This window comes from Diachasma alloeum, unplaced genomic scaffold (assembly GCF_001412515.2).
Source record: "Diachasma alloeum isolate Michigan unplaced genomic scaffold, Dall2.0 Dall_scaffold_00354, whole genome shotgun sequence".
Lineage (NCBI taxonomy): Eukaryota > Metazoa > Arthropoda > Insecta > Hymenoptera > Braconidae > Diachasma > Diachasma alloeum.
Window position 1 is genome coordinate 1110959 of NW_021680493.1, and position 26033 is coordinate 1136991.

General features: G+C 37.2%; 4 protein-coding genes across 5 annotated transcripts in view; 1 reads left to right on the forward strand and 3 right to left on the reverse strand.

Annotated features, from left to right (window-relative positions):
• Nucleotides 1–11: 11 nt before the first annotated feature.
• On the reverse strand, nt 12–4876 carry LOC107041022 (phospholipase A1). The gene is made up of 6 exons (XM_015261374.2): nt 4155–4876; nt 2622–2725; nt 1335–1621; nt 1034–1117; nt 241–489; nt 12–166 (listed from the first exon to the last, which is right to left on the reverse strand). The coding sequence occupies exons 1-6, from the start codon at nt 4566–4568 to the stop codon at nt 90–92; spliced, it is 1215 nt and encodes a 404-aa protein (XP_015116860.1). The 5' UTR covers nt 4569–4876; the 3' UTR covers nt 12–89.
• Nucleotides 4877–7939: 3063 nt separating this feature from the next.
• Nucleotides 7940–13318, reverse strand: LOC107041017 (exosome component 10). Of its 2 annotated transcripts, XM_015261370.2 has the most exons (6): nt 13115–13318; nt 10152–12074; nt 9164–9522; nt 8387–8546; nt 8162–8263; nt 7940–8082 (listed from the first exon to the last, which is right to left on the reverse strand). In XM_015261370.2, exons 1-5 carry the CDS (start codon nt 13250–13252, stop codon nt 8207–8209), a joined length of 2637 nt encoding a protein of 878 aa, XP_015116856.1. In that variant the 5' UTR covers nt 13253–13318; the 3' UTR covers nt 7940–8082; nt 8162–8206. The 2 variants fall into 2 exon arrangements, with proteins under 2 accessions (XP_015116856.1, XP_015116855.1); XM_015261369.2 differs by lacking the exon at nt 7940–8082 and having other exon boundaries at nt 8098–8263.
• Nucleotides 13275–15755, forward strand: LOC107041023 (28S ribosomal protein S22, mitochondrial). The gene is made up of 3 exons (XM_015261376.2): nt 13275–13475; nt 13964–14430; nt 15230–15755. Exons 1-3 carry the CDS (start codon nt 13382–13384, stop codon nt 15686–15688), a joined length of 1020 nt encoding a protein of 339 aa, XP_015116862.1. The 5' UTR covers nt 13275–13381; the 3' UTR covers nt 15689–15755.
• A 3738-nt stretch (nt 15756–19493) lies between these two features.
• LOC107041006 overlaps nt 19494–26033 on the reverse strand; it is a 93005-nt gene continuing 86465 nt past the window's right edge. Inside the window, exon 22 of the mRNA XM_015261358.2 lies at nt 19494–21251. Coding sequence (XP_015116844.1) covers nt 20136–21251 — 1116 coding nt within the window. The 3' untranslated portion in view covers nt 19494–20135. The remainder of the gene's footprint in view (nt 21252–26033) is intronic.

Sequence of the window (26033 nt, forward strand, 5' to 3'; positions counted from 1 at the left end):
AACAAAACACATAAACTATACTTTTTATATTTCGTAACGTAAAAATAAAATACAATGTACATTATATCCATGACAGTGTGAGATTATTTTCACGATGTTTCGAGTGTTTCTTTTCCATCGATGCTCAATTGATCCAGAATGTCGAGTCGATCCGATTCAGTGACAACTGGAGGAGAGAAAAGTCATGGAATCATTTGCTCCATATGGAATGATATTTTGGGGATAATCGAAGGGACTCACCACAGTAGGGGTTATTATTCCCAGTAGAGACGAAGAATGTACCCCTTCGTTCATATTTGTCAGCATTGATTCCCATTTCTACGCAGTCATCACTGCTGCAGTCCTTTCCAACAAGTTTTGATGCATTCAGCGGTGATTGATCCCACTCGTGGCCCCAGAATTTATTATTCATTTTTTCAGCTGCGAGACGCAGAGACTCTGTGAAGTAATCGTAAGAGCGCTGGTGACTGCAGACTGCTTCCATGATTTCTAGAGTGAAGATTTATTCAGTCAAGCGAAATTTTTCTTCTGTAGAAATTTTTTGTCGACAATATTCAATTTCTCTTGATCACACGGACGAAAAAATTTAATAGAAAAACCTATCGAATTCGTTAGAAAATTCTATTGAGATATTTTCTATAGAATTTCCTCGGCTTAAATTTTCCAAGTTTTTTCGTTTGATTTTCTTGATGAGAAGAAAAGGAAAATAGAATGAAAAAAACTTGGAAAATTTGAGTCGAGCAAATTCTATAGAAAATATATGAAAAGAATAAGTTGTATAGAAAAATCGAATTCTGTTGACTTTTTCTATTGAATGTTTTCTATTGAACATGTCAATAGAATCAGCCAATAACTAATAGAAAGTTTAATAGAAAATCAATAGAATTTTCTAACGAATTCGATAGGTTTTTCTATTAAATTTTGTCGTGCGTGCAATCTTCAAAAGTAGTTATTCTCATTTTAGAATGCGCCAATTTATGACAAGAATGGACTTGATCTTGGAAATCTGTTTTTTTTTATGTCAGTGTAGTACCTGCACGGGGTCTATCCCACTTCGATCCTTCCCTCCAACAGCCCGGCTGTCGCTGTCCACCGTTTGCGTAGAAATCCACATGACCTAATCAATAGACAAATCGGAAAAACCAATCAATCAACGTTTGTGTTTGAGACATTTTGCCTGATGTTTTGCATTATGATTTTCATTTCTTTAATGATGCCTCATACGTTTCGTGGTAGGTCATTCTCAAAAATCTGGTTAGGTGTTAAGCCACAGGCATGAAAATTTTCTAAAGGAAGAAAAAAATGGGACAATTTTAATCCCGCATGAGCTGTACCTATTGGATCCCTGAGCCCAAGTCCCATGCCTGCTAGTAATTTCCCATTCGTGTGGATGATATCAACGAACGGTGCATCTGTCTTCCTCAACGATAAGCCACTGGCAGCGAAGCAAGGTTGCGCTGGGTCCAATCCTGTTATCCTTACGATTTTCCACCTGCTGACGATTTCTTTGAAGGCCTCAGCTGCCATTCCACTCACATGGGCCCCTAAACTGTGCCCTATCAAGTGAATTTCCCCCCAATTTTTGGTTTCGGGGTAGGAAGCGACAGCTAGCTGCAGAAATCTTGGGAAAGAGGAGAGAATAGATTGAGGAAACAGTTTGACTTGAGATGCAGTTAGTCTGAATATAAATCAGTAGTGAAGCGGTCAAACGGTTCAAGTCGACTTAGCTCCTAGTTGACTTTTTTAAGAATATGTTGGAATCTAAGAGAGATAGAGAAATTTTAGTGACGACTCTTTTTATAGCTCTTATTTTTCTCTGCACTGAGAGAAATACGACAAAGTTCTCCAACAAGTCTTACTTGTGCCGAGAGAATAGTTTTTTGAAAATTATCAAAAAAGGATTTTTTTGTGCCAAACATGCAGCGAGTGTGCCGGAATGAAAAATTTTTGTCGCAAAAATAGATTTAGTAGTTCAAAAAAAATTGCATTCTCTGTACACGGAAGAAATGTTACTTCTAGCACTACTCCTTCGTTATTCGATACTCCCATACGTATTTCGCTCCCGAAAAATCTTTGTTTTATGCGAAACAAGGGATAGTAGTTTTTCGTTTCGGCTGTCTAATAATCACAGACAAGAAATGAACCCTTAAATGAAACAATAATAATGATATGATAGCAATCTTGTAACTTAGGGACAAAATATTTGTTGATAAATTTTCCTCTACATGAGATATTTTCATTCTGAGAAGGCACCGTCTGGTGTGAAATATCCGCCTCTTAAGCCAAATATTTCGTTGCTGTCGAAAGCAGAGCAATTACTCATATTTGAGACTTTCAAATTCGAACCAAATAAATTATTTTTTAGCAATTTTCAACTAGCGATTTTGTTGGCCTAAACAAGACTTGTTTGACGACGTGTTTGTTTTTCTCTCAGTGTACAAAAATGCTTTCCAAGAAAATTTCGCTATCTCCCTTAGATGCCAAGATATTTATCGAAAACTGAGCTCATAATCAAATTGACTTAAACCGTTTGATCACTTCACTACTGAAATATTTAGAAAACAGTATATGATATAATGATTAATATAATTTATTACTGAATTATTAAGCTTTATACCAACTTTACAATTGCGCGGGCAGCGTTCTTAGCGTTAACAACAGCTTTGTAGTAATTCAGAATATTTGAGTATTGACTCCAATCGACAGCAATGACGTTTACATCTTCCTGCACAGAATAACGAGTAATCAAACATGGGCATTGACCCTTTTCGCTTCCGAATGGATGCATTGAATTCGTGAAATCCGAAATTTCCAATTTTTTAGGCCAGGATAACTAATTTTGGCCTCAGGAGTTTGACCGAGTTTGATCATGAGATTGATTGCGTCATCTGTTATTGGAAAAATTTATTTTAAAACCAATATTCAGGGAAAGGCAGACAATTTTAACTTTGACGCAATGTTGGCTACCAACGTTGGGACACTTTTGAATTCAGTGATTCATTGAATTCAATTTAAAATACTTCGCCGTAGAAATTCGCAAGCAAATTGCTTCTTAGCGCCGGTTAGATGAACTGGCTGGACACAAAAATGCCCGAAATTACACGATAATTGCAAGAATATAGTTTCGACAAGAACAGTTCAGTACCGAAGGGGTTAAATTTTCCATTGAATTAAAAAAAAATTCTGATAGAAACTCACTGGAATTTCTCAGAGCAAGCGCTTGATTTTTCTAACAACTTTTTTTTATACTTGTGAAATTTTAAATCATCATAATGAATGATGATTCAAAGGCTTCACCAGACACATGGGTTTGACTCCCAAATTTTAGAATTCCCTTTAACAATATAATTTATCGGAAATAAGACCGTGCAAAAATTATCGGAACGACTAGAGATAAATTTAACTGTCTAACTCAAGGGAATTATATTGCCAATAAAGAGATAGAAAAAATTCGACAATGAGGAAAGGTGTTATCTCATAATTTTTGTTATCATGCCACCGCATAATGTGACCTAAAACCATTCATTTGCTTCTTTGCAGTATTTCGAATGGAGAAAGATTCGATTATGAATTAAATCAATATTGGCGTTAGAGTTCTCGATAAATTGATCATCTGTTTAATGAGAAGAAAGAGGTCAAGTGCAATAGCGTTATCTTGTGGACAAATAATGGAAAATTGTCAGTACAATTGAATAATTGATGAATTCAAATATCTGTTTTCGGAATTGTACCAGAAATTATATTTTAACAGAATTTTTTTCATAAAAAAAATCAACTGATTTTTATTTTTCCAGTAACTTTTATTTTCCAAGTTTTTTGTTTGATTTTATGATGAAAAATAGAAAAATAGAATAAAAAAAACTTGGAAAATTTGAGCCGAGGAAATTCTACAAAATATTTCCTATTGTTCATATCACAGAATCGGCCAAAAACAAGTAGAAAGTTGAATAGAAATGCAATAGAATTGTCTAGCGAAGTCGCTAGGTTTGTCCATTAAATTTTTTCGTGCGCGATTTTTCTGGCAATAAAATGCGCGAAAAAGCTGCTGAACTTTTACAATCTTCTCACACGTGATAATGAACTAGTATGAAAAAATAAAAAATGCTGGAAATAATGAAGAGATGAAAAATAATGTAAACAATTGTGAAACGTACAAACGCAAGATATGCCTCGGCCATCTCCTGTATCCAGCTCTCCGCCCCGTCTGCCAGAAATCCATGAACAATGAAGACAGTTTTCATCTCCGGCTTGAAACTCGAGAGAGCGATTTCGAACTGATCGTCCTCAGCGTACAATCGATAAGGTACCTTTGAATTTCGGGTGTGCACCAGGAACTTCACCCGTTCGTCCACCGCAGGTGCAGGTTTGTTGTTGAAGAGCCAATACAAGATTTTAGCGACAAGACTGCCGATGCCAAAACACTTCACATCGTCCTCCTTTCCCTTGGTCGAGTCCTCCGAAAGGGACTGAATGTCTTGCAGAAGATCTTCGTCATCTTTGACGATCCTGCACTCTGCTATCACCGATAGGGTGAGGAGAACTGAGAGAATTATCAGGAATTTGGGCATTTCGGATTGATATGGAGCTTAATCTGATGGGGATCAGGCGGCAGGCGGGATTTTATGCGAACCATCAACCCCTCCAATCATCGATTATAGAGAGGAAGTAGGGATCGCGTAATCATCCGTTATCTGCAAATATCTCTTATCTAAGATGAGTTTACTTTTTTAACAGGTAATGATGATCCACTAGTGGAGATGAATGAGACAATCAAATTTCACTTATACTTTATGCACATTATACACATTGAGAGAAATTTTGCAAGTTTTTACACTGTTCCTTTCTTAGTTGCTACGTGAAAAATACAAGAAATTTTTCAATCTCGAATTTCATTCGTAAAATCTTCTCGCAAATGTCGCGCTATTTCGACATGATCTCCGGAGTTGACATCTGAAATTGAAACAAAAAGAAATGCAACAATTAATCTCAGACGAAATAGATTCATGAAACCTCTCCACAAGCTCCACAAAATTTAATTGAAACAAAGCGCTTTCAATTACAATACTGATGAGGTTTTTTCTATAATGATTATCTGGAAAATGGAATTTCTAAAATAAATTCAATAGAATGTCTCGAAAAAAGCGCTAGATTTTTTTATAGAATTCTCTCGCCCACGCGAAACAGTTTCTTCTCTTCAAGCATTTTGCATTTACCACAGAAAGGAGTACTACTGGATGTCATGACGAAGAAGGTTCCTCTGAGAGAGGAATTTTCCGCTTTCAAACCCATTTCCACACAAGTGTGTGTCAGAGTGGAGGTTTCATTGATGATCTGTTGAGCGTGCCTGTAGGTGAGATCCCAACTGTGGCCACAGAAGCTGCAGTTTTCCGCAGCTGCTGACAGAATTGACTCGGTAAAGTACGCGTGGGAAAATCCGTGACTGCATATCGCTTGTTCAATAGCTGTAACAGGAGAACATTCAGACGTAAGATCGTGCGTTGTTGAATATTTCTTCATTCATTATTCACCGCTTTTTGGGATCCCGAGGTAGTCGAAGGACGACGCTTCGATTCTAATACAAGCTGGCTGACGTTTTCCGCCGTTTGGATAGAAATCCATGTGACCTGCGTGGATGGAAATACGCATGTATACATACGTCGAAAAAATATATCGATTTTAAAATTTTCCAGAGACATTGACAAATTAATTGTCCCAGTTCTTCCCGCCCACTTTTTTTCGCATTTTTTAAATTTAATTAATTTAATTGTGAAGACTGAATGAAAAGAAAATAGACTCCCCTAAAAAATGAAAAACAATTCCGAATAGAAATTTCTTCATACGCGAATTGCCATATGCACGTAGTACGTACCTATTGGCTGTGGTAATCCAAGTCCAATGCTGGAGAATAACTTGCCGTTTGTATGAATGATATCGACGAGCGGCGCATGACTCTGGTTGAGAGATAAATCGCTGAATTTGAAACAAGGTTGCGCCGGATCGAGCCCTGTAATTCTTTGGATTCTCCATGAGGTCGGGAGCCTCTTAAAATAATTGGCAGTAATACCGCATATGTGAGCGCCCAGACTGTGCCCCACCATGTGAATGGGCCCCCACGATACTTCATCAGGTGCCGATTCACGGGTTTTGTTGACAATATGCGATAGAAACCTATTAGAATAATACTGGAATTTTCAGAGATACTGCCTACCGAATTTTTACTCTAGTATCAATGTCCTGGGCGGAAAATTCCCTGAAGGAATTTTTATAAATAAAAAATCACGCAATATAAGCGCAAAAAACAGAAATGGAAATTTATTCAATGTATCAACATTCGATCAAGTTTTAAAGTAACAAAAATAACTAAAGATCCTCCCCAATAACTCGAATATATATATATTTATACGTCTGTATAAAAGGAACCGACTTGATCGTATTTAGTATCCGAGATATTCATGGTTTTGGTAAATTGACATTGAATTATTTTCTGATCTTCGATACCACCATCATTTCCAACAGAACATGTGTTGATCCTCAATTGAATCATATAAGATCAATCATAGTGATAGGCGCGCGGAGCGCGCCTTCGATCTCGTTAACGGAAAATTGAGAGGATAACGCTTCCTCAGACAATTGTTACATAAAAAGAAATCGGGGGAATTATTTACCGGGGAATTTTCCAGGGAAAAAGTGTTCGAGAACCCCCCAAAGTCAATGATAATTCCCCAGAATAAATGATTGATACCTTGATATTTGATGGCCCACAATTCGTGCATTGACCGCAGCCTTATAGTAATTCCAGGTATTTCCATGAGCACTCCAGTCAACAACGACAACGTTCACATCCCCCTTTATTTCGTAATGCAATAGACATAAAAATATTCACCCTCAGGAGTCACCAACGGATCAAATTCAGAATCATCTTACCCACACGCGAAATGCTTCCTCCATTTCATGGATCCAGTCCTCCTGTCCATGGGACAAAAATCCATGAACAATGATAACAGTTCTCCGTTGGATCAAAAAATCCGTCCATTCCAGTCCGAATTGTTTTCCCACAAGCACTTCCACGCGTTGGGGATGTCTGCTCGAAGACAAAAAGAACCGAACATCCACAGAGTTTGAATTATTCTTCTTGAAAAACCACTCTAAGCCAGTGGCTGCCACATCCCCAATACCGAAACAATCAACTGTCCCACTGAGCCGTGGATTAAGGCTTCTCTCAGGATACCAAATTATATTCGAGCCATTCGGCCACTTATACGCGATAAAATTTCCATTTTTTCCGCCGATGAACTCGTGAGTTAGCGACGAATTGCGAGGAATAATCAGACTCGATGATAGATGACACGAAAAATCGATGAACCACAGGACAAGGGTTGCACCCCTAGAGTAGATCATCCTCGATGGAATTCGTTTCGTCGACTGAGATTGTGTTGACTTTTGAAGAAGTCTCGAAAGGTACTGGACGTAGGAATTTGAGAAAAAAACTGTTGATAAGGCGTGACTCTTAGACCCTAATCGCGGATGTTGTGAAAACATTGCTCTAACACTTCGGAGAGCGATGTCCATGTGAGCTGTGACATTGAATCGATTTGGATTCCTCTTACTCGACTACTACACCAGAAAAATGATTTATTGTGATTCAATCAAGTACAGAAAATGATTTATTGTAGAAAAACCTAGCGAATTCCCTTGAAAATTCCATTGGATTTTCACAAAATTAATTTATTTCCAGTGGCATCGACAACGCGATCATTGGCGACTATTTACAAAAGAACGAAAAGATAAATAAATTGCAATATAATACAGTATAAGTATATAAGAGATAGAAGAAAAGGAAAAGAAAGAAAATTAAAATAAATATACAGATGAAGATATATTCATGAGAATACAATAACTGTTTCAGATCTTATTTATGAGTTTGGTTTCTTCAAGAAATTCCTCGATTTTCGGATAGCAGTTGCCTCCATTTAAACAGTCTTTTAAATTATCTGGTAGTCCCACATAATTCTGCTCAATATTTTTTGAACACTTTCTTGATGATTTTTCCCACGTGCAATTGTTCGGAATGAATAAGGCAGACTAATAATAGAAGAAAAATGGTATTTATTGAATATTCACATTATCAAACTTGAAAAATTTATCTGAACAAATTGTGTACTCTCTCCTTCGTTGGGTATTTCAATTAAATTTTTGGGTTTAATTTTCATATACCGAGTTTTTGCTTCTTCTTCTTTTTTCCTTTCGTGATTTTGTCTTTGAACTGCAAGAGATAACGAATTTATGAGTAAATGAATAAATCAGGTAATTAAATGAGTTGAAGGGATAATCACCTCGAACATTTCATTAGAGATTATCCCCTTGTGAATATTACACAAGTAAATACCTGTTTCTGTTGAAAGACCGTCGTTTTGGCTAAATCGTTTTTACTTCCACCCTGGAAGCTACTGAAATCCACCGCTTTGTAGTCGAAATTCGGATTGGGTAGCATTCCCTTCTGCGTCAATTCTTTCCTGTTCTTAAGCTTCTGAACTTTCGTCTTGTCCCTGGCATCACATGAAAAAGAAATTAACATTAATGCGAAAGTCCATATTTATGGAAGGATGGGGTAAAATGAACACTTTCTCCCTCATTTGTTTAAAATCAAATGTTTAAAATCAAATGATTTTAAACATTCATAACTCCGGGACAGATTTATCAATTGAGGTCAGTTTAGGCACATGACAAAAAAAAATTATTCATCAGTAATTCAGTCATCATCATTAAAAAATATGTCCATATCAAATGTTTCATCAAGCCTTCGTACTCATGTGGTATTTGTTGCATTTTATTGTTTGCAATTTTCTAACAGAAAATTGGAAATAAAAAATTTGAGGAATTTAAAAAAAAACTTTCGCTCTTCCTAATCAATTCTATTCGAGTTGATTTTTTTTGGATTTTGTAATGAGAGTCAGCGAAACTACAGAGGAACAACTATAAAAAACTTATGCCCAAAAATCTTAATAGAAAAATTAAAATCCACTGAATCAAAATAAAATTTCACTCGATGAAGAAATAAAATTTCAAACGAATTCCAGTAGAAATTTAACAAAAAACTATCAAACTTTTTCCCAAGTGGAGGAGTCAATTGTATTGAAAATCTGTAAATATTAAAAATACTTACGCTGACCCCGAATAAACACGCACACTTTTGAGTACCCTTCCCTCTGGCTTCCTCTTATCGTCCATTCGTGAATCCACTTCGTCCTCTTCATTCTGAATCCTCCTGCCCTTAAACGTATCAGCGAGTGTGGAGTCCCTCGCGGGCTTCGGCGTAGATACGTCAAACTTTTTGTTAACACTTTCAACGTCGTCATCGACCTCGGACTCACGTTTCCTCTTCTTACCCCTTGGCATATTACTGAGAGGCTCTCTCTCCTCTTGCTCCCTCCCGCCATCAAAATCTTCCCTGTGGTCTCTCGTGACTTCGAGAAAGTGTTGGCGAACCCTGTCGATACTCTGCTGAGTCTCTTCATTTTGTGCCTTTGGAAATGGATGAAATTAATATTAAAATTGTTATAAATGACGAAAGTTGAGTGAAGTAATTTAATTACGAAATTGAAAACCAATATTGGAGAGTAATTAAACCCTTCGAGTAATTAATTTTGTGTATTTAAATATATATAAAACAGATGTTTTGATTAATGTCCTCAGAAATTTTTCACCAGATTCCCCAAAGCATTAAAACAGATAGAATTCTTACAAGAATTGACTAACGATTTTTCGGACGAAATGAGTTTAAACTGCATGATTGCATTTTATGATGATGCTACATTATCTTATAAATGACTTCTGTTTCCCTCGGCAATTTCTCCATTTCAACGCGTAAACATCTTTCAAATGAAATTAAAAATCACGCGGTTGTAACGACTAAAGCCCTAAAAATCGACAGGAAGGACGGGGTAAAATGTACGCATTAGACTTTTTTAAAATTATTCATAACTCAGAAACAAATTTACTAATTGCGCTCAGTTCAAGCTCATCACAAAGGAAAAGAATAGTTGTTTGTATTGAAAACAAAAATTAAATTACATCAACATTTCACCCCGTCCTGACCATTTTAAAAAAGTCAAAAGTGTCCTTTTAACCCCCCTCCCCTGAGCAACTCATACCTTTTCAGCAGCCGCCCTCTCCTCCCTCTCCCTCTCCTCCCTAGCCAAGTCCCTCGCCTCCTGCGCAGCAACCATCGGCAGCACTCGTTTGTACCTCTCGAAAGGGCTCACAAACAGGGTCTTCGTCCTCCTCAACCTCTCGCCAAGTCCCCCATCCCCCAGCCTCTCCTCATCCTCGAAGATGGTCACCTTGGGGCGAGCCTCCAAATCCGTCTCCCCAAAACTCCTCACCCCATTGGCATCGAGCAAACAAGGAAGATTGGCCTGCACCTCGTTATTACTCATGTCGTGTGGCGACAGCATCCACACGTCCGTCTCCACCTGATGCCTCTGTGCCAGCCTCTGCCTCATGTCCTGCTCCAGCAAAACCGGTTTTATCAGGGGCTGCTCCCTCGCCCTCAGAATTAACTTGTGCAATTTCAGTAGATTCTGCCGCACAAGTGGAGGAATGGGATTGCAGCAGGCGAGAATTCCCTGCATCTCCCTGGGTAGTGTCTCAGCGATGTTCAACAGCATGTGATTCGGCAGGACATAGCCATAGCTGTCGTCCTCTTGCCGAGCTGTCTCGTCCCTCCACGAGTACAGCTCCTTCAGAGCATGAAGCTGACGATTGTTGAACATCTTCTGGCTCTTACGATAAATACTCATGTGGCTGTCCTCCAAACACACCGGCTTTCTGTATATTCTCTTGCAAATCTCGTTGGATCTGTCGTAGACAGCCCTCAGGATGTTGGCCTGGCCGTTGGCAGCTTCTATCAGTGCATTCGTGAGGATATCCTTGATGTACAGGAGGTAGTGGGTGTCCTCTCTGGCGTATTTCATCAGCTCCTCTGGCAGCGGTCGAATCCTCCAGTCAGCCAGCTGAAAGTGCTTATTCGGGTCGATGTTGCAGTGGGTCTTCAGCAGATAAGCCAGGCTCAGGTAGGGGAGGTTCAGGTGCTTGGCGGCTTGGTGGGTGTCGAACATGTTGACGATGTACAGGGAGAGGTCCCTCTGCAGCCACTGAATGTCGCTGTCTGCTCCGTGAAAGACTTTTAAGACTGAGGGCTTCGTGAAGATCTCGTTCAGCGCGTGGAGGTCTGAGCGCAGGGAGAGGGTGTCTATCAGGTAGTCTGTGTCTCTCGTGGATATCTGCATGAGGCAGGTGATTCCCTGGAAGGTCCTGTAGGAGTGGTGCTCAAGGTCCACTGATATTTCCTCGTAATTTCGGAGGTCGTTCAGGAGAATCTTCAGGTCTTGGGGCTTTTCTATCACGATTAAGGGGGTTTCGGACAGGGGGCGGTATTTTATGGGGGTTCTTGGGGTCAATTGGTGGTCCTGGTAGGTGAGTTTGTCCAGCTCCCACTCGTAGGGGTGACTGTAGGCTAGACCCTCTTCGGTGTCGATCAGGTGGATTGACAGGGGTTTTAGGGCGTTTGGTTTGTCTTTTATTCTGGGCTCCCAGGGCTTCGCGCTGTTGTCGATTTTGTCTTTGAAGGATAGCTGGGGTCTGTGGATGTTCTTGGCTGCCAGCAGACGAATTCCCTGGGCACTGCTCAGTGGCTCCTGCGGATTGCTCGAGGTCGATTGGATTACTGAGGTGTTCCATGAGCCGTAGTTTGTCTGCTTTGTTTGGGTTGTTATCAATTGCACGTTAGGCTCTTTTGACACGCCTGCCTCTTTGTCCATGCAGGCTGTCGCGCGGTCCAGGAGGAGGTCGTTGGCTTCTGTTAGAAGCTCGAATTTCTCTTCTTGGTCGCCTCGTTTCATGCTACCCGATGCACCTGTGCATTCTACTATGCATTGCATTGAGGTGAGGAGCTTTTTTATCTCCTCGTGGCGAATGTTTCTGAAGGTGGGGAAGCACGAGTAGTAGGTGAAATTTTCACCCGTTGGGAGACTGTTCGCCGCTTTTATTCCCGCTTTGAGAACTGTGAAGCCTGTCTGGAAGGGGTTTAGCTTTTAGAGAGGTCGGGGGAACAAGTTGGGAGAAAATTGTGGGTATTTTTGACCGGATTTTAGGGGAATTGTTTCGGAAATGATGAGAAAACGATATGGATTCTAAATTTAATTTTTTTTTGAGACTCTGTAAAAATTGTATTGAGATTCTATCAGTAATTCTCTTCATTCTTGCGTCGATTTTGTTATTGTGCAAGTGACGTGCGATTTTTTGACAGAGTATTTCATAGGAAAAGTGAAGGGATTTCGATTCTTTATATGAATTATTCTCGGGAGATTTTTTATGTAGAATTCCTTGGGTAGAAAATTTTCAAGTTCTGTTTCGCAGTATTTTCTTGTTTTTCGATGCAAAATGGAAAGAAAAGATCTTGGAAAGTTCATGAATTTTGCAAGAGTTTTCATTTAAAAAACGCAATTGTATTAGTTGTTAACCAAAATTAACATCTGTTGCACTTTTTCTAGAAAATACAATGTCAAGCTGTGCCATTCTAACAGAACTTCAATTTTCATAGAGTTCTAATAGAAATTCAATAGAATTTTTTAGAGAACGTTCAAGGAATGGCAGCCAAATCTCTTCGAAGAGAAAATTTGTATTTAGTTTTCTCTTTTATAAAATATCTAAAAACCATGAAAATGAATACTCAATAATTATGCAATTATAAAAATAGTGGAATATTTGAAAATTCTAACAAAGTTTCTTTCGATCTCACTGAATTGATAATAAAATGGAAAAATTATTTTTTCTCTGGAAGATACAATTCTTCCCCTTTCGACTGCGCCTAGACTCACTCAACTAATAAATTAATTGATCCCTTTGTTCCTAAATGATGAACATTGAAAGAGAAGTAAAAAATATCCACGTTGCCCCACCCTCTCCTACATTATCAACGAAAAAATTAACAAAAATGCTGCACAGGTGATTTGATTATTATCCTTCTCAAATTATTTCTAGGTGATAATGATAAAAAGACATGGCTATTGTTGCACGTTGCAACCCAGGTGCATAAAAATCCTGGCAGTCTCACCTTGACAAAGTCATCGAAACTGGAAAATCCTGGGAGAATTTCTTCTTTCTCACCCTCTGGCGTTTTTTCCGAATCATTCTCTCGAGCAGAATCATCATCGTCTTCATTAACTTGTTCATTATTCACTTTGTTATTCATGACGACAATTTTCTAGGTTATACTGCGCTCATGCCTTGAGGGAGGCGACACATGGACTGAACCATGTGTGGGCTGGACGGTGTGTGAGTGTGTAATTTGCTCCAAATTTCGTGAAGGGAGCTCTCGACAATGTTTTCACGAAATTCGCCGGTGATTCTACGAAAGTGTAGATTTATGAATGCTGGGAGGACCCGTTGGTTCAGTTCAGCAGCCACGAAAGCAGGTGAATCAATAATTACTGTTAATTGTTGAAGAACAAAAGCTCTGTTTTTCCTAGGTTATGTTCCTTTGTATATGGGCGATTTTAAATGTACGTATCTCGAGATTGGCTGAGTGAAATTAAACAATTTTTTATTCATTTCAAAGATATTTTTTTGAGCTGTAAAATGAGCCTAGATTCATTCAAACCGGATCATTTGGTCAGGAGATATTGACGCTATAATAAAGTGCACCTGACCTCACTCTGCTGTTCTGGTATTTTCCGCCGTGTTTAATTATTTTTCATTCGAGATCGGTAGAGTGAAATCGCAGGATTTTTTATTCATTTTGAAGGCATTTTTCGAGCTTCAAAATGACACTTGGCTCATTGAAATCGTACCATTTATTCACGAGATATTTATGATTTAGAGGGTTCCTTTTACCTATCGTCTCCTATTTATTAGTTTTCCCTCTGGAGAATTATTGAAAATAACGATTTTTGATTAATTGTAGAAGAAGATCCAGCTCCTTTATTCTTCAACGAACAAATCCAGAAGCTCCTGAGAACCCTCACACGTCCAGATCCAAAGAGAGTCTTCAGAACCCGCAAGGATGGCCACAAAATTAAAGACCCAACGTATAAATTCATGACGAATGAAGAGCTCCAGGAGTCTCTGAAAAAAGCCCAGCAGAATCTCGAAGAGAGGCTGCAAATGCCCCCAGTTGTGAAGGAACGAGAGCCTATCACAGACATTTTGTCGAAAGATCCTGCAATTCAGGGGAGCGAGGAGTCTAAATACGTTTTCACTGATATTACTTATGGAGTGAGTGATGTCAATCGTTTGATTGTTGTCAGAGAGCTAGATGGCACGTTAAGGAAAGCTAATTGGGAAGAGAGATTCAGGATGAATCAAATTTACTTCCCAATGGAGGGGAGGGAAATTTTCACACCGAAAATGTTCCAAGATGATCATCTTCAGGTAATTGAGGGAACACAATTGCATTTTTTTTTATGAGTATAGTTATTGGTGCAAATAAATTAGCCATTTTTTTCCAAATGGGTTCTCTTTTTTTAATTCTTATTTCACTATTCTCTTCTATTTTTTCATGTCACAGTACTATCATCAATTGAAGTGTCATCAAAATATTGTGTATTATTTCGTTCTGTCAAATAATTCTAGAGAAGAAGCCACTGAAATATACTTTTCAAGCCCTGATTTAATTGTCATTACTGATGATTCATTCAGTAATCATGAAAAAACCGATTTTCTCTTTCGAATTGCATAAACAATGTGCTCTAATTAAACAATAAATTCTGCGACCCCCATCACATTTTGATAGAATTAAGAGGGTATTGCTATCCATTTCTTGAGTCATGATTAATTCCATTCTGCCAATTTTTTGAGTGATCGTGGAAAAATCGATTTTCGGAAAAATATTATTTTTTTCGAATCTGCATGAAAAATTGAATTTTAAAGGATGCCAATTAATATAGTTTATCAAAGTTTATATTCATGAAAATACTTACATTTGAGCGATTTCAAAACTTCCATTCGAAATCAAAGGCATATTTTCATCTCAAGACAGCCTTGAAGGCACTAAATTCAGCACCAGATTTGATTTTTTTGTAATTCTTAACATGCGATTTTTTTGGGCCAAACAAGACGTGCTTGAGAGCTTATTCATTCCTCTGTCAGTCTTAACTGTTCATTTATTTGTTTATTTATTTATTCATAATGCAGGATGCATCATAAATAAATAATCATTTCTCCTTTCAAGGAAATCCTGAAACGCAAAGACTACGAATTCATCCTGGACCGTGCCTGCATTCAGTTCGAGCCAGATGATACTGAATACCAACGGATCGTCAAACTCGTCTACAACACAGTGGATTCTGAAAATGAATACGATAAACTGCGATCTACTAGACACTATGGGCCTTTTCTATTCCATTTAGTTCTGACGAAAAATATTGACAATCTCCTCTACGAGAATATCACGAGAGAATTCATCGAGGATGCAGCCCTTCTCGTCAAATTATTCCACAGGATCCATCAGACGCCTCAATCTGAAGAAATTTCAGAAACAGAAAACCACATGGATGTCATCCAAAAATACGTCGACTCCGATTCAGCGACGAAAGGAAAATTAACTTCTGCAATAAATGCATACAAAGAGCTTGTGAAAACAAGGCAAATTGTTGCAGAGGGTGTGAAGAAAGCCCATGGGTTAGATTGATTCCATAATATTGATAATATTCAGTGAAATTGTATTATTAAAGAATAAAATCATGATAAAAAATAGATTTGATTTTGTTTTTATTTTGAATAATTCTCTCCAAAGAATGAAGGAATTTTATCCTTAATTTCTGTGGCATCTGGCGGTTCATTCGTTATTCTCTAGAATCAAGAGGGTACTGTTATCAATTTTTTCAGCCATGACTAATTTCATTTTGATGACAATTTTTTGAGTGATCGTAGAAAAATCGATTTTTGGAAAAATATCAATTTTTTCGAATCTGTATGAAAAATTAAATTTTAGTTGGTATGTACTACATACATACACCATCTGAATAAAGCTTCCATTCGGAAGAAAAAAATTGATTTCCTATTAATTAAAAGCATGTCTCTTCACCCAAAAAAATTAAATAATTTTATGCTAAAATAATACGATATTTTGTGCTTTATTCGTTGTTCTCAAAGGTATTCTCTCTCATTCATGGATTTCCACTTCATAAATTAATAGTCGATTATTTTATTATAACTATATATTACTTACAAACATTTACAAATGTAACAATTCAATTCAATTTGGCATACATTACCGTTCAGAATAGAATATTACACTAGTGTCCCAATTTCATATCCATTTATTGTATCTCCAAATGGCAAAACGTGAAAAAAAAATCATTACTCCTTGTTTGTTTATCTACCGTTGTAAGCGCGATACTACGAGTATCCATAATCAATTAATGAATTTGATTATTCATCAGGACAATATTCCCCACAATACTGACATGAAATAATTTCGTCTAACAGAGCCAATAAATCATGCAAGATTTGTACAAATTTTCATGTACTTTATTTCATTAAATACGTTTCAAATACTTCATTAACGGTAATGACTTCTGCGTTGAATCAAAGAGTATTTACGTTTATCATTATTTTTCACCTCCTAGTGATTATAATTTGTGCATTGCAACGGAAGGGATGATTAAAACATTTAAAATTATTAGGCCTCTCGACATAACGAAATTGTGCGATAACAAATGTCAATCTATTTTTCCCTACACCCTATTGATCCTCAAAGTGTACAAAAACCGATTTATGAAAATCTAATTAGTCAAGAGATATCACTAATTACTTGATGAAATATCTGATTATTTTTGTATAAATTATAATTGTCACTCCATGAATTACGTGCCCTTAGTCTCTTTACTTGAATATCTACACTTAATTGTCATGGCATAGATGCTATTTCTGAAAAAAACAAATCGAAGAGATCGGGATAATTTTTCATAGTCACTATGATAAGTATTGATTAATACTGGATGTGAAGGCTGAATTTATTCACTTCATTTATTCAACATTATTCTTGAGCAATTTCTTCGATTCTACTGAAGAATTCATCAGACCCACATTTAGAATGATCGCCATTTATGATTTTATTTGTTAAATGATTGAACATTTATACAAAATCGATGAGTTCGAGAGATATGCAAGTGATTGGTAAATTAACGATTGATTGTATTATTGCTTAATTGTTCCCGTGGCAGAAAAAAAATTTCAATTTGTCGGCTCTGGAAAGCAAATGTCTAGCTGAAGTGGTGGAATTATTACTCTAGAGTTGGCACATTTATCTGATTTTCCTTTCATTACTCTCTCTCTCTCTCTCTCCCTCTCTCTCTCGTTGTCTGATGGGATTATTCTATCGAGTGAAGTGTCTTCAATAGTGGCGCATTGAAATCTATTTCTCGCGTTAAATCTATATTTTCTTTTGAAAAAATTCACTAATTCATTGTGGCATCCTGTTGCGATTGCAATACATACTCGTTTTATTCCTTGACTTCCTTCATTATTATACGTGCATATTATATTATTTATGTCTATATATGTAGATAGTTGTGTGGATACTCATTACATTCACGTCGATGTGACTGGCTTTCGTATCGAAATGCTTGAGTGATCGGTGATAATTGGGAATTGATGGATGAGAGGAGAATGCTATTCATACTCTCTTCGTAACAATGTTTTTCGTCATTCCTTTCGCTACTGAAAATGATTTTAGGGGGGGATAGTGGCAATGCAGTTAACACATCACTTCAATTAATTATTCATTATTTTTTCTCTCCTCGGAAGCTGGTGAGACTTGAGCGTGAGAAGACCCACGAAAACATTCATATTAGTTGATACAGTTTATTGAATTTCATCAGACTTTATCACTCGCAGTAATTCGTATAACTCACACTTATTGATTTTATCTGCAATTATCGGTCTATGGGTTTTTAATATGAATTGGTAATTTAATATTGTTTTTCGCGTGTCACTAAACACTCCATTCATACTTTATAGATGATTTAAATTTCACATTTTTCTTGTCGCATTACAACTACTAATTACGAGGAATATCAGACTAAGTCCATGCGTCGATGCGTGAATAACGATTGTTAAATCGTAATGGCAAATACGCATTACACATATAATTGGTGGTGAAATTTACCAGTGGGTTCTCTTTGTCACGCGGGCTTTTTCGACAGTGATTCACTGCTGGACCCCATTGTGACATATATCTAACAATTTAACAGCCAAAACCGAGCAATCATTAAGTATTTCTTATCTGATTAAATTCGTTATTTAACGTTAGAGATAATTGATGGATGAGTTTTCTTCTTTTCGTCTAGAGTTTGTTTCTCTCGTGATTTTTCATTTTGGATTCTTGTAGTATGCACGAATCGATAGTAATTTATGGAGTTATAACGGGGGCTTTTTAATGAAGGTTCGAGTATTTTCAGTCGAAGCTCATTTTTATTTTCGTCGGAGTAGCTGATGCGCTACCGCAGGAGTTGGTGGAGGTTTTTGGGGTGATAATCATTTATTGAAAAATCTAGGTTTTCGCGAGGAATTCCAGTGGAATTTAATAGAACTTCTGTTGAAAATTCTAGTAGTTTCACGGATGAAGAATTCAATTCTATTGGGTAGACAAGTGGATTTCTATCAGTTTTTAGTCGATTCTGGGGAAATTTTTAATAGAAAAATTCAATAGAATTCGATTTTTTCACGCAATTTATTCTATTGATATTTTCTGTAGAATTTCGTCGGCTCAAATTTTCCAAGTTTTTTTGTTTCGTTTTCTTGATGAAGAGAAAGGAAAAATGGAATCCAAAAAACCTGCAAATTTGAGGATTTCAAAAGCTAATAGAAAGTTTAATAGAAATCCAATACAATTGTCTAGGTTTCGCTAGGTTTTTCTATTAATTTTTTTCGTGCATGTTTTCGCCCATTGGATTGAAAAATTCCGCAGCTTTTTGGATTTTTTAAATGATAAATGCTCAGTAGAAAGTGTCTTATGAAAGAATTAATAAATTCGATTTTCATATGGAATTTTTTCCTCTCTGTTCCATGGAATTTAGTCACTTGTATTACAAACGAACTCCCTTTGATTGTAATAGCTATTGTAGATACTTTGCTTGCCATGCGCCTGCAAATATAATTCTCAACATGTTCTTGTAGCGCATGGCCTGGCCTCACCCATCTTCCTACTCTGTTGAAAAAATTTCACTGAATTTTCCGGAAAAAGACATTGAATTCGATTTAAGGATATCCATGTATTCAATTGAATAATTTTCAATCATCAAAATTGTCAATTAAATTGTGTGAGAAAAATGTGAAAAAAATCAGGAATATCAGCATCATCTAAATAAGATTTTGCACAGAATAATTATTTTTTTAAACATTCGTTGTTTAAAGTTTAGATAATAAAATCATTGCAAAATGGGGCTCAAATGAAAGCTCTGATGTCCGACTACAAAAGTAGAAAAGCATTTGAGAGAAAAAATAGCCAAAGTCCTTGGATATCCTTAAAGAAAAAAAGTCAATGGAATTTCAAGTTTCTTCCATAAGGGAATTCCTTTATATATTCTCGGCATTCCAGAAATTTTCAGGGAATTTCCCGATTTTCCCGGAATAATTACCGTAAAATTTGCAGTTCCCACGCATTTTTGCATGAAATTATGAACTATCAATGACAACATTCCTTGAAATTTCACTGGAAATGTGACTTATCCAAAAATTTCACAACTCTTACCGGAAAATTCAGCGAAAAATTTTCAACGCCTTCGAATTTCCTATTAAACTGAATCCCCTCAAATTCCCAAAAAACATTCTCAGTTCTCAATAATATCATAAAGCAACAAATTTTCACTTCTACCTGGAAGATCGCAACATGATAATTCGCTACCACAATTACTGAGTGAGAAAAAATCCACCCAATTACCATTACGATTAATAATATGAAACTTCATAACGATTTAAAGACTTCCCTCACTTCGCCCAATCTTCTCCGCATATTCCCTACCAAAAAGGGCATGAGGCCATCCTCATGAGGAAATAAAATGCACTCCCGACATTGAAACGAAATGATCATTAAAATGTTTAAGCTGACAGGACCAATACGTCTCGATTATCGGTCACAGAATATCAGTTTCGTAAATCTTACTTGTTGTAGTTTGATTGCCAACAGCCGTAGTCTGTCCCTGATTATCATTAACCGTCGTTTCCTTGTCATTCTTGGGAGTTGTGAGGCTCGTTAGAGACCCCGAATTGGCAGCGCTCATGCTCAGACCCATTTTAGCGAGAAGATTGCTCTCAGAGCCAGTTTTCTTGAGCAGATCAGGAGGAGTTGGTGGTACAGTGGCGAGTCCCGAGGTGTTTCTCTGGAGCTGCTGAAGCCTTGCGTACTGCTCCTGAAGAGCCTTCTGCTTCCTGAGTAGCTCCTGATGACGTTGCTCCAGCTGTTCCTGCCTCCCTTTCTTGTTCTGCATGCCCTCCTGAGAGTTGATGCTCTCGCAGGAGCTGGAGTTCGAGGTGGAGAGTATGTTGTTCTGAGTTTGATTCTGTCCGGAATCATCGGGACCGCCTGGAGCCGCTCCAGGAGGCAGCGCCATCGGCGGCTTTCCGCTGTCCTTGGCGTTGGGCCGACCTCTTCTCAATGTTCCTGTTGGATTTCTCGGCGGCAATTGCGGACTCGTTGGACTGGCGAGCGGCGATCTAGAGCTTGTTCTAGGAGGCGGTGGCGGAGGCACTCGCCTAGCCGTCGCCAGTTGCAGTAGCTCGGCATTTCGCTCCGGTACCGGAGGCTTCTGCGGCGCCGCTGCTGTCCCGTCCGACACCTGTAGTCTTGCTATCGGTGGCGATGTGTCTGTATCAGAACTCGATGGGTACGAGTGCAATCTACGGAGTGTTGTACTTGTCGGAATAATCGCCAAACTTGCTGACGAGTCTACACTTCCCTTTCGTCCGATCTCTGATATATTTGGGGGACGAATGCTCGATTGAACTATCTGCGACGAGGATCTACCGATTTCAAGGAGATTTGGAATATGATTTGTCGTGTTACTTGTGGTGGACACTTGGGATAGTTGGGATGATGGCCGAGAGAAGGTTTGGAGCTCGTCTAGCAGAGCGTCGAGTGCGTTCTCCGGACGCTGCTGATGGGGGGCGGATGATTCACCAGGGTGGGACCCTCCCCCGATGACGCCCGCTGACCCCAGGACAGTGCGTTCCGCTGGCACAGGGGCAGTTGTCTGTCAATTAAGGTTTATGTCAATATTCGTGAGGGCTCAGGGGTGAGGGCTGCCTATGCTCTTTAGTTCATTCATTTTAAGGTGCAGGGGACTTCGGCTTCCGGGCGGAACATCTTGGAGCCTTCGAAATTGTTGATTTACTGTTTTGGGGGGTTTGTTTTTTAATTGATTGGCGGAGGGAGGGGACGGCTCAAGATATTCAGCCAGAGGGATTAGTTATTGGGGGGTCGAAATACGTACATGAAACCTAGTGTCGTGGGTGAAAATATTGAAGAGGTTCTGGCGCTTTCGATAGGAAATTCTACTTTTTTTTTATTTTTTAGATATATCAACGGAGGAGATTGTATCGATTTTTTTCTCTCAAATGCAGTCTGAAAATGTGGGATAGTCCACGCATTGGATGCGCTTTTTATAATGTTCATAAAGAATATTCAACAGAAAAAATTGTGTATTCTCTGATTTCTCTGTTTAATCTATTCTGTTCACATTTTTTTCTACAGAAATTTCAGGGACAAAATCCTTCAAGTTTTTTTTTTCTTGAAGTTTTTTATACGAGACGTGGGAAAACTAGTAAATTTTTAATAGAGGTTAGTAACAAACTAACAGAGTTTTCAATAGATTTCTAAGAAAATTTCTATCGGAATTCTTCATTTTCTTGTTTTCTAATATTCATAAAAAATATTCACAAAAAAAATAATCGCAAATATTTTTCTATTTTTCTATCCAATTCTTACTGGTAGTTTCTTCTACAGAAATCTCGATGCGAGACGTAGCATAAAAACAGTATATAAAAATTTCCCTTGTCAACTAAAAAAATTATAAATCAAAACTCTATAAAATCCGCGTCAAAAAGTTATTGAACTCGTACTAAAATCGCCAGAATCCCAATAGAATTTTCAACAGAATAGATTTCCAATAAAATTTTCTACCAAAAGCGCTAGTATCACCTATCAAATTTAATTACTTCGAAAATTTCTGACTTCTATTTCCCTCCAGACTTCATGTACAATTTTCTCTACCAACTCTGAGTATCTATTCATGCCAAGAAGTGCATAAAACATGCATGACATTTGAAATACTGAATAAATTAACAATACCAATAATAACAATCCATCATATTGATTGATAAACTTGTCAATTAAAACAATGTCGAACAGTCATGTCAATATGATGGAGAAAAACGATTAAATAACAACAAAATAAAATTTGTTAGATAGTTACCTGGTCGTTATGCAAATATACAGTATTTTTTATGCTGTGCGTGTTACAAGTCAGTACTCGTGTGAGGCTCTTTTACATTTGGCACCGATTGCTGTCCAGTATTAGTCAACATAAAAGCAAAGAAAGAAAAAAAAACAAAAATAAAAACTCAAAATTACAGGAATGTCGGCTGTTTTTGTATTAGGCTGTTTTTTATTTCCGTCGGTCACCAGTCAATCCAGTGTATTTACACATCCGAGAGAATAACGGATGAAAGAACGGCACGAAAAATATTACCTTATTTTCAGATTTCAAAGGTCTTAACCCTAGATTGGTCACTCAATAAGGGAAACCCCGTCGCGCGTCGTTTTTCATTAATTACAATTGACTGACTCACCGAAAAAATTGAAAAAAAATTCACTTGGTCAATTGAAGGGTCAAAAAAATTGTAGTAATTTTTAGAACAACATATTCCCGAAAATTCCTAAAGAAAAATTATTTCTGACAGATTTCTGAATTATTTTTTCTCATGTTAAATGAAATTGCCCATGACGCGACGTTGCCGGAACCTCGCTAAACGCGCCCGGGTAGTGTAGAGTGAATTCGGCAAAGCTAAGCCTAAATAACACGGCGGGGAATCCCCGCGGAGGTGACCAATCACGAGGGCGCGTTTGGTGACCGGACTAGGGTTAAACATCATTCTTCTGTACGAGTGCGTAAAAATGTTTTTTGACCTTGGGAGGTTCGTAGCGCTCGCCCAAGGGGAGTGCTACCTTCCCAAGTGTCAAAGACCACTTTTCCCACAACTATCGCACCCTATATTTCATCACCGCGTGTGGAAAGTAGGATTTTTCGTAAAATTTCGCTTTACGCACAAGTGATGAAATGTTATCAATGAATTCTGAGTTACTTTTTTCTCTTTTGCACTTGATATTGCTTCAGAAGAGGATGAAATTTGAGCGAAACCTCCGGAAAATTTGTTGCTGGTTATTTTGTACGTCGGGAATAATGGATGTAGGAAGGATTGTCGGTGGGAAAATTGTCAACGCTCTGAAATGTCTCAAGTTAAGTCTTTCGGAACTCAACTTGAATTTTTTCTCAAACAACAATTCTGAAAACCCCAACCTTTGACAGTCTCAATTTGAACCATTTGAAAATCTCAATTTCAGATCACAAGCCTCAAAATATACAAACCAACAGGATGAAATAAAGTCAACTGAACACACTAGTGCTTTCTATTCATTCCTTATCCATCGCAGCAAATGAATATTCCGGTACTCGTGCATCATGCTGTCCCACCCATGCGTAAAAATCGTAGTCACAAAAATAGGATTGTGAATGATATAAACAAAAGTGAACGAAAAAAAAGCCAACAAAAAAAATACACAGACAAAACCTTCAGTCCAATCCTTATAGTAAGGCAGTAGTAACGGGATTATAGAGAAAACAGGAGTATAGTATTGGCAAGAAGAGTGTTTCATGTGTTGAAGACTCAACAAATCTGAATGAAACACAATGAAATAAACAAACGTAAAAGTACAATTCAATGAATAAATAAAGGAGAGATGATAATTACTGGTGTGAAGAAGTTACCAATGTTACATACTAAATTAGACACATCAGGATTAAAAAACCAATAATTCATAATAAGCTAAAATATAATAAATAATACGAATTTAAAACGCAATGAAAAATATGAGGATCAATTACTTCAGTAATAAATCGATTATTTGTTTACACTATCACTCTACAGTTTTATAATTCATGTTGTTTATTGTAAAGAGGGTGTAGCAAAAAGAAATGTCACCGTTTTCACCGATGAATTTTGCTTCTCAATTATTCTCTTTTCCCGCCAAACGACAATACTTCTTTCAGTCACCCACCTATTTTGTTGTTCATTTCAGATGCAACGAGCAATGCCAATTTTATTAGTCTTTAATAATTCCAGATTACAATAGATGCGAAACGGATAAGAAGAGAAGGAGGAGTACATAGTTTCGTTTTTGTTTTTTTTTTTGACAGACATCAACGCATTGACAAATTACAATTGTTATTAGAAATGTTTTTATCATTGATTATCTAAATTTATCAGCTTTTCAGTTCTTCTGATTTATTTTATCTTCAGGAAATCCAATGTAAACCTTGAACATCGGGACACCTTACTATAGGATTGGAGGGTATGTCTTGTGAGAAAAATATTCTCGCGCAGTTGATAAATCACGCGAAAAAAATTAATACAATATCTCAGCGATTTGGTGAATCTAATCGTCATTTGAAAGTTTGAAGAATGGTTGAAAAAGTTTGCAGTTGCCGAGAAGAAACGTGAGAGAAATGAAGATAGCGATTGCAAAGTTTGAGGAAAGATAATCGAGCGCTCGATCTGTGATATGCTCTCTTGCATAATAATGAAAAATAATACTAATATAAATAATGGTAATAAAGACTTCTCAGTGTACTGGAGATGAAAAAAAAAACAGTTAGAATGCAAACTCTCTGCATTCACGTATCTCCCAATGACAAACACCTAACAAACTGTGACAATTTATTGTTCATATTTGAAAAATGATTTTATGTACACAAGAAGGATAATTTTCAACAGCAGTGCGTGATATATAACTCGCAATGAAAAATAACCGAATAATAAAATATTTTTAATAAATATAAAGTTGAAAAGAAATGTACTTTAACAAGCACGAATTAAATTGAAATGATGTTTAAACGACTGTAACACGTGTAATCGAAAAAAATATTTATCGATGGTGAAATTATTTCAAATCGTTCTGCTTCAAGCTGTTAATTATGCCATAGAGCAATTTATTACTAATGATTCTTGGTATCAAAGCAGAATAATTTGAGGCGTCTGAATGAAGGATGATTTCGCACATGACTCAATGAATGAATATATTGAACGACGATAAAATATATAAATATAGATATAAAACAGTATAGAATAATAGTTATAATGAATTAATATGAGAAAAAAATTACTCGTGACTGGTCTGTATGGCCTCCTTGAAGTTAGTACTCCACTTCCAGCCATACTATAAAAATTTAATATCATGTTCAATTTTATTTGACGCACATGTGTTTTGTTCCTATTTATTTATTCAATAAAACTGCACCGACTGAGTGATGTTCATTGTCAATTGTGGGAATTTCCATTAATTTAATGTGTTGAATTTTCTCTCATTGATTGATTATCATCAGGGGAAGTGTCAGTAGCAACAATGATTAATATTTATTTTTCAGTTCAACCAATGTTGCTAGGGTTTATATCGAAACACAGATTTTCCTTGTGAATGGATTTACAACTAAACACATAATGATTTGACAAAACATTTGGAGCTGTTTGGCACACTAAAAATAAGGGAAACAATCAGATGACACGAATGGATTTAAATCATAATGTTTTGTCACATCGCCGGCTAAATGTTTAATTCTATTCTATCGGGTAACAGCAAACATTTAATCAGTATTCCTGGGAGAGCGCTTAACTGGGGTTTATCTATGATAAATAAAATAACAGATGTTGCAGGAGTTGAGAATCGACATTTATACGATAACTAATGGGGTCTGATTGCC